Consider the following 15,758-nt stretch of genomic DNA (forward strand, 5'->3'; position numbering starts at 1 on the left):
TTTTGAAGGACGCCCGCCCGGAACCGCGGCGCCGGCTGCGAAGTATTGTCCCGTTTCTTGAGCCCTAACAAAGCGTCCCCTTTCGCTTTGCAGAGCGCCGGAGGCGGGCGGCCGGCGGTGCGGGCGCGACGGAGAGGCCGCCAGAAGGTAGGCGAGGGCGGCGGGGGCCGGGAGGACGCGCCGCCTGGTGACACGGTGGGGGTGTCCGCGCGTTCCGGAGGGCGCGCCGGGCGGGCGGCTCGGAGGAGCATCCGTGGCACAGCTCTGCCGGGGGCAGGGGCAGAGCCCTCCGGCCGCGCAGCCGGGGCTGGGATCCCCGCCACCCCAGTGGTCCCAGCCCGCAGCCTGAGCTGAAAGCGGCTACTGTGTGTGGACCCAGGAGCGGACTGGAGCCCCGGAGCGAGCCGAAGGGGTGGTGGTTCAGTGGCCCGGGGCCACCCAGGCAGCCTTGAGATTGAGAAGCTGAAGTGAACCTGTCTGGGGAAACCCGAGGTGATGAGCCTGGGCTCTGAGCCGCGGAGAGCCCATGGGGGCCCCGAAAGGGGGAATTTTAGAAGGCGCGCGGGGAGAAATACACTTAGAAAGACTTTCCCCGTGCAATTACTAAAAACTAAGGGGAGAGGACAAAATGACACTCGGTTATTGCCCGAAAGCCTTGATCGCTAGACCAGCGCAATGGAAGTGTGGAGTGCAGCGGGAGAAGCTTCCCGGGTTCCCAGGGCTGGGCTTCTGCGGCCACCAAACCGGTCCCTGACGAAAGGACAAAGCTGATGGTAACACTTTCCTGCGGAAAGCTCTTTCTGTGAAGTCGAAAGGTAGAGAGGAAGAGGTGTTTTCTTAGCCTCAGTCCTGGCAAACCCGGGTTAAGGTGCACATAAAACAGGAGCTGGAGCAATCACCCTACCACATACCCTGTTTTGACAGCTTAGCTCTAATGGGATCTTATGCCTTCTTAACAGGGGCAGGGGAACTGCTTAGATGGACGTGCCATAGGAACTTCTGAGATTGTGAAATCAAAACAGATTGCATGGTTGTCTTTTGTGACTGACATGGTAGATTTTTAGGATTTAGAATCCTGAGAAAGTCCATCATGGCACATGGGCTAAGCTCCCGAGGCCATGGACGATTTCTCGGTTGGGCTCCCTTAAATATGTTAACATAAATTCTTCCCGCTTCTTTCCAGAGGCTCGACAGTCTACGAGGAAATGTATTTTTTTCTGTGTCAGCTTAATTTTATCTTGAGTCGTCTCTAGTGGCTTAGTGTATGGGTGGATGACCTGAAATATTGGCAGATCTTGCTCTGGAGTTGGGAGGTCGTGTGATAATTTCCAGACTGTGTGTAAAAGTAACATTACAGACTGGGTGGCAAACCAGTTTGTTGCAGTCTTTTCAGCTATTGTCATTGTTCTTAGGGAGGAAAAGTGAACTCCTGGGGAGTTTATTTGCAGATTTGTACTTTCACCTGACGTCTGTGGTTCCTTGGGGGAAAGCCTTCTGAACCGCTGTTTCGGTAAAGGGTAGGACTTACAGATGTTCCAAATGAGTTGGACATCAGTAAAGACATTGCCAAGGCAGGAGAAGGCTTTGGACGGGCAATGGGAAGGAAGCCATCGTCACAGGTACAGTCTTCGTATTAAAATGTCACGGGTCAGTCACTTTAATAGGCACTTGCCCAGACCGGCCCGGTGTCTTGCTTCTTGTTCTTTTTTCATTTTAGATGTGTGATAACCCTTACTATCAAAAGGTGATAACTGTCACAGAGGGGGAGAATAGAGCCCCAGTGAATTCTGAACAGCCAACTTTAATTTAATAGGCAATATTCTTATCGTGAGTCAAATGTTGTTAAAATAAATTGTTTTAAATGTTACTGCGAATGACTTTCTAAATCAACATTTCACCAGTCTTGATGATTCCATTTTATGTTAGTAACGAAAATGCATTTTATCGGTCTGACATTGATAAAAGGTTGGCAAGGTAGCCAGAGTAGTATAGCGGGATTCAAGCCGCCTAAAGCCTTTTCAGGGGGTTATTTTTATAGATGCCAATTCATCTGTAAGCCAATAAATTATATGGTTTGAATTCTGGCTATTGAGCTTGCATCTGCTGGGCAGGAGCTTGTGGGGAGATGGAAGCTTGAAAAAGATGTTCTTATCTACAAATAAAATAGAATTTGAGAAAGACTATGGGAATATAGAAGCAAGCAACTTTTTTTTTTAATTAGGACATTTCTTTGTTGCATTGTATATCAGCAGTTAATCATTTATTCAAGCTTTTGGGTGGAAAAATTAAAATCTGTGTTCTAATGTCCCCCTAAAAAACAAAGGTGGGAAAACCTGGCTTATAGATGTGGGAATAGAAGCTCTTCCTCAAGGGAACTAGCTGCGGGCGTTCCGGATTAATTCAGGTAAATATAGTTCAAGAAGTGAAGGTTGTTATGAGCAGTCTCTTTTCAGAAAGTAATGGGTGCCTGGGTGGCTCAGTAGGTGAAGCATTGGACTCTTGTCTCGGCTCAGGTCATGATCTCACAATTTGTGAGGTGATAGCGCAGAGCCTGGTTGGGAACCCCCCCCCCCTTTCCCCTGCTCCTTCAGCCAGTGTGCTCTTTCTCTCACTCAAAGAAACATTTTTTTAAAAAAGTAACAAACACATAGCTCTGTTTTCTGCTTCTGTAATTTTACTTAGTAGCTGATTACAGGTTACTGAGCCTACAAGGTGCTAGCCTAATAATTTTGTTCCTGCAGCTGCCCTGAATTAACCAGCTGATTGGTAATCTACCTAGCTGTTAAGGCTTAACAAAAGCTTGGGTTTGGTACACAGCAATATATTAAACACTAAAATCCTAAAACCTTTTTTAATGCTTTAGTATAAATGCTAGGAGGATGTCCTTAGTTAAATTCAGTTTTATAATGCAGTTAACAGAGGTTGTTATTTTCTTTCAAATTTATTTAATGTGCAGTGGCACTTAAACATTTGTGTTCTTTCTTTATGCCATGATTTTGTTCCTGGTGATTCTCTTGTGCTTGCGGTGTCCAGCTAGAAGTGAAGTACTTTCAGAACCAAGAGGAGGCTACCTGACAGGAGTCATTTTAATGAGTAGTAGTAGTTTCTGGCAGAAATATTTTATATAAATGTAATGTAAATGTAGGTATATAGATAGGGAAATGAAAAAAAGACAGTTGCTTTTTCTATTAAGCTTTTCCTGCACTTGAGTTTATTCTTGTCACTGTTTCATTTTATACTGAAATGAGTCCAAAATGTTAAGACTGGAGATCTTTGCAATTAAAGTGTTTGCAGGAAAGAGGGCAGAAAAAGAAACGTTTTAATTTGATCATTGGCATTATGAGGCTCTGACTTGCCAAATGGTGAAGTTTAAAGGCATGAATGGAAAGCTTTCCCAAAGCAGGATTTGTCCATGTTCATGACTTTGGTTATAAAGTAACTAAATTAGTCACCTGGTGGCCACTGCCTGGTCTGCGGACCCCCAACAGCTATGTCTGAACACAAATCTGAAAGCATCTATTATGATACCCAAGGAAAGCGGCTGAGCCAGGAGGGGCCTCCAGACATTGCACGTAGCTGTTCAGCTGCTGGACCATCTGGAGGGAAATAAAAGGCCTCGACGAGGGGCTCTGGCATTGTGCTCATTTATTATTTGGTTTTCCCTTGCCAGACTTTGTCCCTTTTTCACTCCCTCTGGCCCAGAACAGACGTCCCCTTTGGGGTGCCATTTGTACAAGCTCCTTTCTGTACCTTGGATGCTGGAAAGTTCATAAGGTCATGTATCCGCTTCATGTTGGCCTTATGTTGGGGACTTCATTATTCCGGCTGGACCTCCACCTATTTCTTTTCCAGGCCCAGTTGGCACTGACGTCATCAGCCAGGGTTGCCGAGTGGAGCACAAGGACACAGATCTGTAATGGCCATCCCTGTCAGGGTCTGCACGTCTTGGCAGCCTTGTTTGGAGTTATTTGGAAGGAAAGTGCTCCAAATAGTTCTCATTATGGGTGGTTATGGGGGGGGGTAAATGTTTTGATTAATGGCTCGGTGCATCTGCCTCTTATTTAACCATCCCTAGTTAAAACTCCAAAATATTGCCCGTACCGACCCTTCTCTTCCAAAGGAATTGTAAAGGCTTCTGTCAACTTGATTGGGATGGTAGATGGCGAAGAGAGGCCCCGACTTGTGGGAGGCTTTATAAAACTGGAGTTATTCTTGGCAATTTGAAGGAGGGTTTATTACTCAAAACCCAACTTCATCTCTGAGTAAGATTTCTGTCACTGGTGGGCGGCAGGTAGGCTTTAACTAAGGAGAGCATTGGTCGCACAGACCAGGCATACGTAAGCATTTTGAGGAAGTAAGTTAACAGTTACCAATTTCTGTACTGTGCCCACAGTTGAAGATATGGAACTCTTCATGGTCATTATTATATAAAATTTTATTTCTTCTTTGCTCTAAATCCCAAAGCTGCTTTGGAAAAAAGAATCCTTGTTCTGTATATCTCTAGTGCCTTATAATTATTCAGTAAGTAGATTAAGAGAGGTCGGGAGGAAGATACCCCATCCTTCCCCATTCCAATTTGGGGGAGTTTGTGGCCATCAGGTTTTCATGGTGGTTTCTGGGACTTGGTACTATTTTGTTGATTAATGCATAAAGGTGGAGATAAGTGATTTGCCAGTGATGTCCCACTCATGTGTTCTGGTGCATGCATAGGACTGAGAAGTAGTATAATTTAGAGTCGGACCAGAGTTCTGATCCCAACTTCATCCCCATATTAGCGCTGTGTCCTTGGAGAAGTTGCTTAATTTTGCCAACCCCCAATTTCTGCATCTTAAATGGGAATACGATGTGTACTTTAAAGAATTAGAAAGATTCAATGAAACCACTTATGTAAACTACTCAGCATAGGCCAGAGTTACAATAGATGTTCAGAAGTTTTTTTTTTTTAAGTTTCTTCTTAACTCCCATCAATATTTCAGCCTTTCTGATTGATGTTAAATTTCTCAGTAATCTGCCTTTAAAACTTTTTTTTTAATGTTTTTATTTATTTTTGATACAGAGAGAGACAGAGCATGAGACGGGGAGGGGCAGAGAGAGAAGGAGACACAGAACCGGAAGCAGGCTCCAGGCTCTGAGCTGGCTGTCAGCACAGAGCCTGACGCGGGGCCCGAACCCACGAATGTGAGATCTGACCTGAGCTGAAGTCGGAGGCTCAACCGACTGAGCCACCCAGACGCCCCTCAGTAATCTGCCTTTAAAGATGGAGGAAGCACTGAGCCTTACCTGCTGCCATTGACCATTTAGTAATATATCGACTACCTGCTCTGTGCATTCTTGCTGTCTCTTTGGCATTCGCAGCTCCTGCTTTGCTTCTTTGAAAGCAGATCTAGGGCTGGTTGACTTCAGTTCATCCTGCCTTTGTCAGTCACAGGTATTTTCTTGGTTGTTTTCTCAATTCCCATCTTGTATTGACTTTCTCCGGGGTCATCTTCCCGCTTGCTTGCCATCTTTAACCCTCACGACAGCCCTTCCAGATGGGTATTATTGTTCCCATTCTATAAACAAGGGGCCTCGGGACAGTGGTTTAGTACAGATTCTCTTCCAAAGTCACATCCTGTAACTGCCCCCCCCAAAACAAACAAACAAAAATTACAGCCCAGGCTTATGAATCCATTGGTTTAATTACTAACTTCATAATCAAACTCCAGATAGTTCTAGATCCGACAGTTTGGCAGTGGGTTCTGGCTTTCTGCTTCTGCTTAGTGATGTCCAAGACGGAGAATGCCTTTGTAAAAAAGGGTCAGGTAGGGGAAGGAGAGGTGTGCTTGTGGAAGAAATGGGCGTTTCAGAATCTTCATAGGCTCATTTCATCACTCACTCAGGGTACGGTTCCACTCATGGAATCTCCCTGCACTGTATCTCCAGTGTGAGGAACAGACTGTGCCATGCATTTGGGGGAGGATATAAGAAAGAAGTTGTGGACCTTGTCCCTTCAGAGATTTCTGCCAAGCAGGGAGAAAAAAAATTCTTGCACATGAAATTACTCACGAACATTTGGGGAATAATATCAACCAGAAAAAAAAATGCATTCTGTGCCAATTGAGGACTGACAACTTGTCACCATATGTAACATCTTCTGGATGTTTCCGTATGCTCATTTGTTCCACAGGGTTGGGGCTGTTTTCCCCCTTCAGTCAAAAGAATGTTCTCCAAAGCACAGTGTCTTGGGAAGGAAGGAGATGAAAAAAAAGAGATAAAAAAGGAAAGCTGCTATGAAATGAAAGAGATTTTATTTCATGAAAATCCAATGACCTCCCAAAGAGCAGGGCATGATAGCTTGCTGAATTCAAAGCCATGGATAAGATCAAGACTTCTCAGTCTATTATGAGTTTTATGGCCCTCTTTCATTGGTCTAAATGAACCAATCCCCATGCCTTAAAAATAATTTAAAAAGGGGGGAAATGTTTGAATTCTTTCACTTTGAGGGTTTTTTTTAATATGCAAAATCAAGTAAAAGCAGAATAGTCTTCCTTTTATGAAGTTGGTCAGATTATAGCCCAGGGGACTGTAAAATTCAGAGTGAGTCTGGGAGCCAGCAACCCTGAAAATCCCAGGGTACCTGGGGAGTCTCAGATCCTAGGCGACAACAAACTGGCAGACTCTCATTAGCCAGGAGACGGCCTTGTCTAAATTCCTAACTTTTGTGGCTTTGCTTAACACCTTGGAGTTTCTCTTCTCATGCTCTGATGTTTATATCGCACTCTCAACTTATTTTGAAAACATTTGCATGGTGATTAGTTAACCCAACAGACCAATCCTGGGAAGGCAGCCAGAGCCCGCAGCACCTAGTAATAGAAAAGCTGAGAATTAGAAGACCCTCGAGACCAGGAGCCTGGGCTGAAATGGTGCTGCTTTGCCTTGATGAGTGGCTGCAGTTCAAATGGAGTAGTGGCTGCGCTGTCTGAATCTACCTTGAGTCCATGTCGTTCTGCTGAAACTCGGGGTGGTCGTGGCTCTGTCTTAGCTCGCGATGTTTTGGACGGCAGCCTACAGCAGCCCTGCTGTGATATGGAAGCCTTTCTCATTTTCAGTTCTGGCCATGTTCAACACCTGACCTTGCCTGTTGCCCATGTTTCTCATCTGGTATATGCACCTCGCCTGCAAATTAGAGAGTTTTCTTACTCAGGGCGTTTGCTAGTTAAAAACGCTGCTTTGAAAACTAGAATGATGTTTGCTAGGGGCTGGGGCAGGGGGGCAGTGGGAAGTTGTTCTGCAGAGGGCACAAAGTCACACAAGGTGAAAAAATTCCAGACATCTGCTGTACAACAGTGCACGTATAGTGAAGAAGATGGTTCTACACACTTAAAATTTTGTTAATAAGTTTTTGTTAGGCCAGATTTCATGTTACGTATTTTTTATCACAGTAAAGCACGTATGGGTAAGATAAATATATTTTTTGAAAGTGCTGCTTTTTCTAGTCAAGGGGCGGGTGCCGAGAGCCTGGGATAGATGGCTGAGCTCATCTCTCAGGGGTATAGGTTGTGTTTGGCTTCTATTGCATCATGGTGAAGGTAGCTTCAGATGCGTGCGCATTTCAGGCTCTCATCGGAAGACCCACTAAAAATGAATCCGTGTGCAACCAAAGAAACCAACCCCCAGATTTCACTCTTAAAATATGAGGTACCTAGAATTTTATGATGTCTATTTTTAGCAGAAGTGATTCTGAGTTAATCATCATGAGCCCATGTTTTTATTGATCCCATGGAAGGTGGAGAAATGGAAAGGCCAGGGTTGGGGGATTGAAAAGATGGAAGACAGACTAACCAAGCGTACAGACATGAGGCAGTGTGCGTAGTGGAAGTTGCCTGAGACTCGCTATGATTCATATGATCTGTGGCTCCTCTGAAGCTGGCAGCCTGAAAGGTGGGAAGAGTGTTTTCCCCTTTCTCTAGGCAATCAGGCGTTACCTAAAACCCCCAGGGGCTGAAGCGTGCTGCAGGGAATACCCTTCCTGTCGCACCTCCTGTAATTGCACCAGTGAAGTTAATTGCGCTGCTTTTGGGGGAACTTGTATAAAAGGCATTGTGTTTCACGTAAACAGGGAGGTGATTTTGTACTCTATAGGACTTGTTCATCCAGTGCCTCTTGCTGCAAGCCTCGGGGCTGAGACGGGATGGGAGGCATCCAGGCTGACCCAAGCGGAACTAGATAGCCCAGCCACAGATTGCAACATCCGGGCAGGTGGTCTGGAGCTCGCCTACTTGGGCCCCGCAGAGTCTTTTGGTTCTAACGGTCGGTTTGAAAGGACTGAGTGTCAGAAGTGGCCTTTCACCGTCTGTACGTCCAGGGCTATAGAGCTCATAGAGAAGTGCTCTCAGTCTTGAGTTTGAGACTGGCCGCCTGCCCGAGGACCAGGCAGGAGAGAAGACTCCCTCATTCTGGTAATGTTACCCTGCGTGACCTGACCTATGGATGTGGCCCTGGTGTGAGTGCCTGTGTGGGAACCCGGCTGGCCAGGGCTGGCTCCTAGAGGGGCCTGAGGTCTTGCTGGGAGTGAGGTGGAGGGGTGGGGGTGGAGTGTCGCCTCTCCTGCCAGCCTCCACCAAGGTCCTGATGGACTAGCATTGGGGCCAGGGTGCACGGAGCCTTCCTGAGGGGCTGGCCAGGGCAGGGGTAGGACTCCTGGGCTGCCACCACCTGCCCTGTCTCTGTCACACACAGGTGAGCGCCGTGGGCTATGGGATGGATGAGGTGGAGCAGGACCAGCATGAGGCCCGACTCAAGGAGCTGTTTGACAGTTTTGACACGACTGGCACCGGGTCCCTGGGACAGGAGGAACTCACCGACCTTTGCCACGTGTTGGGATTGGAGGAGGTGGCCCCGGTGCTCCAGAAGACGCTGCTTCAGGACAACCTCCTGGGCAGGGTAAGGATTGGGGGAGAAGGCAGGCAGCGGGAAGTGGGTGCAGCTTGTGTCTGGGTGGGGTTGGGGCGCAGAGCACGCGTGTTGCAACCTCTAACGTCCTGGCTGTGTGTGCCCCTAGCTGTTATAACCTGATAAGCAGAAAGAGAAAACCACACGGGTGGGACCCAAGAGTGTGGTTTGCTGGGGTGGCGAAAGCCCACTGGAATTAGTGCTCTGGAATAAAAGTGTGCCCCCAGCATCTTAGATGAAGAGAGAGAAAGAGGCAAGAAGAGCATGTTTTCCAACTCTTGTTCATTGTGGATCATTTTACGGACTCTATTAATTGTTGGGGTAGAAGGAGGGGACTGAGATTTCCCTCAGAGAGAAGGAAAATGCAGCAAGAAAATTGCCGCTCACAGGATGAATAGATTGCTGTTATGACTTTTACTCCCAATAAAGCTATTTCTTGTGCAGATTGTTTCTGGTGTGAAGTATTAATTAATCCTTTCACCTAGGAAATAAGACAGGAGGGTAAGTAAATACAGTGCAGGTTCATTTAAAACCCAGCACGACTTGCTTCCAACAGGGATGTGCATGTGTGCTGATGTTAACTTCTGCATTTGACAACAAATAGTCATATTGTCCCCACAGATCAAGTGACAGAAATGAGTACGAAGTGAGAAGGGACCTTTTTTTTTTTTTTTTAACCTCCTGCTAGTAGTGGAAAGGGTGTTTGGTCTGTCTCAACCTCATATTGCCTTCAGTTTTGGTAATTATAATTAAGAGCATCATTTGCTTTGGGTTGAGTCTTGCTGCTAATTTTTGGAATGGATGAGAGGAAGAAATGGGCATTGCTTTGTGAGCTGTGTTGTTGTCATTGATGATGACAGTGGTTTTTATCATGTGGTATAAATTGAGGAAGGAGTCATGAAGCTCAACTTTATTCCAGTGACTAAATTTTCTTTTCTTTATTTCATTTTTGCTGTCTCTCAGTTGATGGACCTCAGACACAGTAGGCTGTATTGGCTGTCTGTGACAGGAGACAGACCGGAGTAGTAGTGATCATCCTGAAATTAATGTACAAAGGATGCTATTCCCAGGGGCTTGGCACTATGAACATCGTGTTTAACAGGGTTCACGATTAAAGAAAAACAAATAGGAATTTGCTTCTTTGTTTTACAAAACTGGAACCATTCTTGGCCACTCTGGGGAGAGGGAGTTAGCTGCTTGCAAAAACATGTGGTTCCTAAAACATGCTAAAAATCTTGCTTCAAAAGTCATCGAATTAGGAGGTTTTGTGGATTATATCCTTTGCTCCTCATCACATAATACACTCAAATGTGTTTTCATTCTGGGACTCCTTGGGAAGCTAAGGGAGTAGCGTTTCCCTGTGGTCCTTGGGGATCTCATCCCTTTTGGTGTATAAGAAATAGTACCAAGAGTAGGTCTGTTTCAGTGCTTGTTAAAGCCTGAGAAGACCTACAACCTAAGGGTTCCTTGAGAGGTTGTGTCTGCATCAGCGTAAATATAGACGACACCTTAGCACCCTCACAGTTTGCTCTCCAGATGTTGCACATCTTTGCCCTCATTCTGCAAACTAAAACCGGGGAACAGTTATCGATTGATTTGTTAACGACCTGACACTATCAGCCTGCTTTTTACGTTTGCTATTTGCCTGTGAATAATGAATACCTAAGTGGTCTGTAGCCTGATATTTACTTAGTGAGCCTGTGATAAAAGTTAAATAGATGTATGCATATTGATTTCACGTGGGAGGTCCCTGGTGACTGTCTTGAGAGCAGGGTTGGCATGAATTAATGCACTACTGTTCAATTTGCATTTTTATGACACTGAATTATTCTCCTCAGATGATCACATAAACTTGGCCATATGCTGTTAAGATACTCTATATGTCTATAGTTTTAAGTTCTAAGGAAAAAATGCCTTAGAATTCACTGAAGATTTCTAAGCCCTGACACTTTCTTGATACATTGAGTACGGATTGTAAGTTGTAAAATTTTAAGTTGTTTTCAACACCCATCATCTTTCTTCTCTTTAGGTGGTATTTATAGAAAAAACATATAAGCGTTAGGAATTTGGTTTAATAAGGAGAAAGAAATAGTAGCATGACAAATCTAAATCTATTCATCCCTTCATTAATTCAACAAAGGTGTATTGTGTGTGTCCTACATGTCAGGCATCCTGCTAGTCTGCGCATCTTATTTATGTTTACCATAGACTAAAGTTTTCCATTCAATTGGCTTTGGATACGGTAGTATCCAACAGGTTCCTGGATGCTTATGGTTTATCTTTAAATTTTAATGAGTGTAATTTTTAAATAAAACTTCCAAGTTTACCTTTATTGGAATTGGGCTGAATTAGCCATTTTTTTTCCCTTGAAAAAGAAATAAGCTAAAACATATTGTCCTCCTCAATAAGAATATGAATATTTTCTGTTTATTTTTTATTTTAAAATCCACCTGTAATGAATTCCTGGCATTTCTTTTTTACGCCTAATGTTTCTTTTGACGGTTGTTAAGGAAAGTAACTGAAACTGACTTGCCATTTTCACGAATTTTACTACTAGGCCATTCAGCCCTTTCAATTCATCTATCTGATCTTGCTTTATAACTTGAAGCCATATTCCCCTGAGCAGAGTGCTTACTATATAAGTGTTTGCAGTGCCTGAGGATTGCGGATCACTGATTTGAAAGAAGCAGGATACTGGGGTGCCTGGGTGGCTCCGTCAGTTGAGCCTCCGACTTCGGCTCAGGTCAGATCTCATGTTCCTGGGTTCGAGCCCCGCATCAGGCTCTGTGCTGACAGCTAGCTCAGAGCCTGGAGCCTGCTTCCGGTTCTGTGTCTCCTTCTCTCTCTGCCCCTCCCCCTCTCATACTCTGTCTCTCTCTGTACCAAAAATAAATAAAACATTAAAAAATTGTTATAAAAAAAAAAGGAAAGAAGCAGGATACTGTTGTTAGGTGTTTTCTGCTACATAATCAAAAGAGCTCCATCCTTAGCTTTGTCTTCAGTGAAGCACCTGTCAGGTGGGTAGGAGCCCAAGACAGGAGACCTGAAGACACTGAAGAACTTATAGTCTGGTCAGGTAATGTGTCTGGCAGGTGAATAGTCCTGGGAGCAAATACTATAAACATAGAAGAAAACAGAGCAGCATTAGTTCTTCTATTGAACCAAATTTTTATACTAGCAATTGATATTGGTCATGAGTGCTTCCTGGCCTTTTTGTATCTTCAAAATGAAATGTTTTCATACGCCTTTCTCTTTTATTAGCAATCAGGACATAAGGGTAACTTACCTTGGTCTTATTGAAGGTGTTATTTATATAGTTTTAAAAATAAATTTTCCTTTACTTATGGAATAAAGCAACTTTGAGACAAAATAGCCCCCTGAGGTTCTGAGGAGTTTCCTTGCTATACTCTGATATGATTCTGAATGCTGAAGTGTTCCATGCCTTTGGCACTCTTTAGAATCAAAACAGGCCACCTGGTAGCAGAACTTACCATTGACTCTCAAAGAGTCCCATAGGTGTATGGACTTTCTTCATCAAAGGTGCTTTGAAATTTTTAGTTTTGAGATCTAATAACTTTACAAATATATAATTAAACTCGGATTTCCCATCTTTCATTTTAAAGTGCTTGGGCAGGAGGTCTTTTATAAATATTCTGATTAATTTCATATGGTAGACTTGTTTGTTCATTTCTAGTTCGTTAAAAGCTTTTTCAGATTTCTTTCTCTTACACATATTTCAACCATTTGAAAAGTATATCAGGCATACAGAAGTACTTTCTGGAGTGATTATTTGGATTTGTTCTCTGTGTGCAAAATTATGCTCCAGCATCAAATAGTGTCTATTTGTAACTACCCCGTGTTCATCCTCCTATTTCATATTGATCTGAGGCTTGTTGAATGCATTGGAGGAAATGGTGGAAACATTTCTCATCACCTCTCTTATTAAATGTCTGGACCTTTGCTGTATCTTACTGTTTAACCATCATAGTTTAACCTGAAATGGTGAGGGATGTCCTGTGACTCTGTGCAAACACCCTTCTTTTACAACCATCTCTGTTAGGGTTGACTTGAACTCCTAAGGGTCTATAGTTCTCATTGTAGACAAGAAGACAATCTGATTAAGAGACTGCAAGATTTACTTCTACTCTGTATTAATACTTTGTTGTCCAACTCATTGCAAAAGTAACTTTGATTTTGCGTGCTGTGAACCTCGAGTTTCTTAGAGGTATTTAGTCTGATGGGAAGGCCTTTAGCTCCCAATGAGAGGTGGGAACACGTGTTGAAAGAGTGTTCTCTTCTACCTGCTTTATTTCAGTAATGCCTGTTTCTTTCTCTGGAGAAAGGATGGTCCAGAAGGCTGATCCAATTTCTGCAGTATTCCACTGATACTTCTATGAGTATCTTCTTGTCTGGACAGAGGGGACTTAACATTCTTTTGTGTCCACAAATTTTAGACTTCAGTGTTCATCTGTGTGACAAACAAACCTTAGAAAGAGAACTTGGAAAAGTACATTGGCCTGTCCAAGGTCAGGCAACTCGGTTGAAGTGGCAGCAGGATAGGAACCTAGATTTCCCTGATTCATCCCTGAATTTGAATGCATGTTTTCACAGCCTCCTTGGACTCTAGATATGCAAGAATGAATCTCATTCTCCACAGTCCCCTCCCCATCACCACCACTAGCACATCAAGACAGTATAATATTAGAGCACAGTCTTTGACGTCAGACCTGGATTCAAGTACTGATTTTTAGCCCTATAGAGCTAGGGGTGGAGAATGGATTTGCTAGAAACTCTTGTATGGCAGTGGTTGCATCCATCTCCATCTGTAGGCAGGACCCCCTTGGATCAGTCTTGAAGTATGATGTCATACAGTTGCTTTCAGTTTGAACTTGCTTTTTATTTTTATTACAAAAAATTTTAACTTTATTTATTTTGAGAGAAAGAGAGGGGTGTGTGTGTGTGTGTGTGTGTGTGTGTGTGTGTGTATGTGTGTAGAAGGAGCAGAGAGAAAGAGAGATGGAATCTCAAGCGGAATCTCAAGCAGAATCCCAAGCCCTGGATGTGGGGTTCAAACCTGCGAACTGTGAGATCATGACCTGAGCCAGTATCAAGAGTTGGGTGCTGAACCAACTGAGCCACCCAGGTGTCCCGTGGACTTGCCTTTTATGATGCACAATGGGCTTGCCCTTCTCCACATTGCCCCTGTCCACACTGTCTGTAGTAAATGACTACCATAACCTGAATGCTCTACTGAGAATAAAACATTTCACAACTATGCCTTTCATTATGAAACGACATCTCTTTGTATCATTTCTTTTTGCATAATGCTGTAAACATCATTTTCCTGCACAGTGTCCAAGAGTCCATATTTCTCTACCCCTTTCAGCTAGCATTTAATGTTTGGAGTGTTCTCTCATCAGTTTCCCTTTGTATTGCTAGATACAAACCTCCTCAGTGTGATGATAGTTACATGGGCCTTTGTCTTGTTTAATAAGATCACTTGGTTCAACACTTGGCTTAAATCTCTCATCCTGGGTCTGTCTGAAGTACTGCACATATGTGGAAACTGTAAGTATTTGATCTCCATGATTGCGCCAGATGATTTTATGCAACGGTAGGTTCCTTATTCTACTTCCTGTTGCAGGGGTTTTTGTGTGTGGTTTAAAGTAACGTTTTTTTTCTTATATGGTACTGACTTTTTTTCAGAAAGGCAAATTATGTTTCTAAAAAAGCATTCGTATGAAATTTGGAGAGGAAAAATGATGAGGTGAATTTCTATTAAGCTCTGGTGACACGTGACAAAAAAATCAGATTTGACTAGTCTTCCCATTAATTTTGTTTAAATGTCATGTGTGTTTTTAGTCCATCATGTAATTTTCCTATTGCTGCAAACTGTCCTTTGAGGCATACAAGATATAGGAATGCTTGTAAAATGAATGGCAGCAATTATTATTCAAATGAGGGGGTACCAACCAGGGGAAGCAAGGCTTGGAGGCTTGTTACCGCTTGAGATTTAATTGCATTGCATATTTGTGAAGATTTCCAAATTTTAACATAATGCAATAGGAAAGCTCCCTTGGAGGAGAAAAATGGTACTTACAAACTCCAGTTATTGAACTTAGTGAGCCCACTGATGCACATTTCTTTACAATAGAGGGCATTTATTAACGTTTTGGTTCTGGGATGTGCCCTAAGGGGCTTTTCCACCACATCAGTATTCATGTGCATTGTCAGAAAATAGCCGTCACCTGCCTCCATTAGAGAACAGTCTTCTTGGAAGATGTGGAATTTACTGTTATTTACAGTGGAGGGTCCAGTGTCTCTGTGCCCTGGCAGGAGGGAAAATAGGATCGGTTTAAGACTTGAGGCTGCTCCGGTCGTTTTGATCAGCTTGCCACATTTTCATTTTTGGATTTCTAGGTGTGTGTATGTGTGTGCGCACGCGTGTTGAATTATGAAGAATCTCTGAGTTCATCGAATTTAGTCTTTTCTAGCCCCTTTTTCTTTTAAAAGCAAAACATGGGTGCTTCGATAGGTCTGTTTTGGAAATGGTTACGCCCTGCCTGTGAATATCTCAGAGAAGCCAAATGTCACAAAAATGGTCTCTCCAGCTTATTTTTGTATCTCTCAAAGCACCAGCTTCTATCTTATAAGTGCTCATCAACTTTCCTCTCTTCTTCCCTCTGCCCTCCCACACTCAAGGTCCTCCTCCTGATCCCCCCCCCCGCCGGAGCCTGTTTTACAGGCTTTGTACTGTTTTACGCTGGCTTTGTGTAACGTTGAGGACGTGCTGTGGAGCAGTGTAGGAGTTCCCTGAGGGGCCAGAG

At 43.8% G+C, this 15,758-nt stretch overlaps 1 protein-coding gene across 5 annotated transcripts in view; it reads left to right on the top strand.

Moving 5' to 3' along the window:
• The window catches only part of NIN (ninein), a 96,112-nt gene that overhangs the window by 674 nt on the left and 79,680 nt on the right, over positions 1 to 15,758 (top strand). For 2 of the 5 annotated variants that reach the window (XM_029951079.1, XM_029951080.1), the window contains exon 1: positions 5,178 to 8,922. In XM_029951079.1, the coding sequence (XP_029806939.1) occupies positions 8,740 to 8,922 (183 nt within the window). In that variant the 5' untranslated portion in view covers positions 5,178 to 8,739. Of the gene's footprint in view, positions 1 to 93; positions 148 to 5,177; positions 8,923 to 15,758 lie in introns of those variants that run through there. The other 3 variants (XM_029951078.1, XM_029951077.1, XM_029951081.1) reach the window with 3 other exon arrangements.

The sequence above is a fragment of the Suricata suricatta genome, chromosome 9, assembly GCF_006229205.1.
Source record: "Suricata suricatta isolate VVHF042 chromosome 9, meerkat_22Aug2017_6uvM2_HiC, whole genome shotgun sequence".
Taxonomy (NCBI): Eukaryota; Metazoa; Chordata; class Mammalia; order Carnivora; family Herpestidae; genus Suricata; species Suricata suricatta.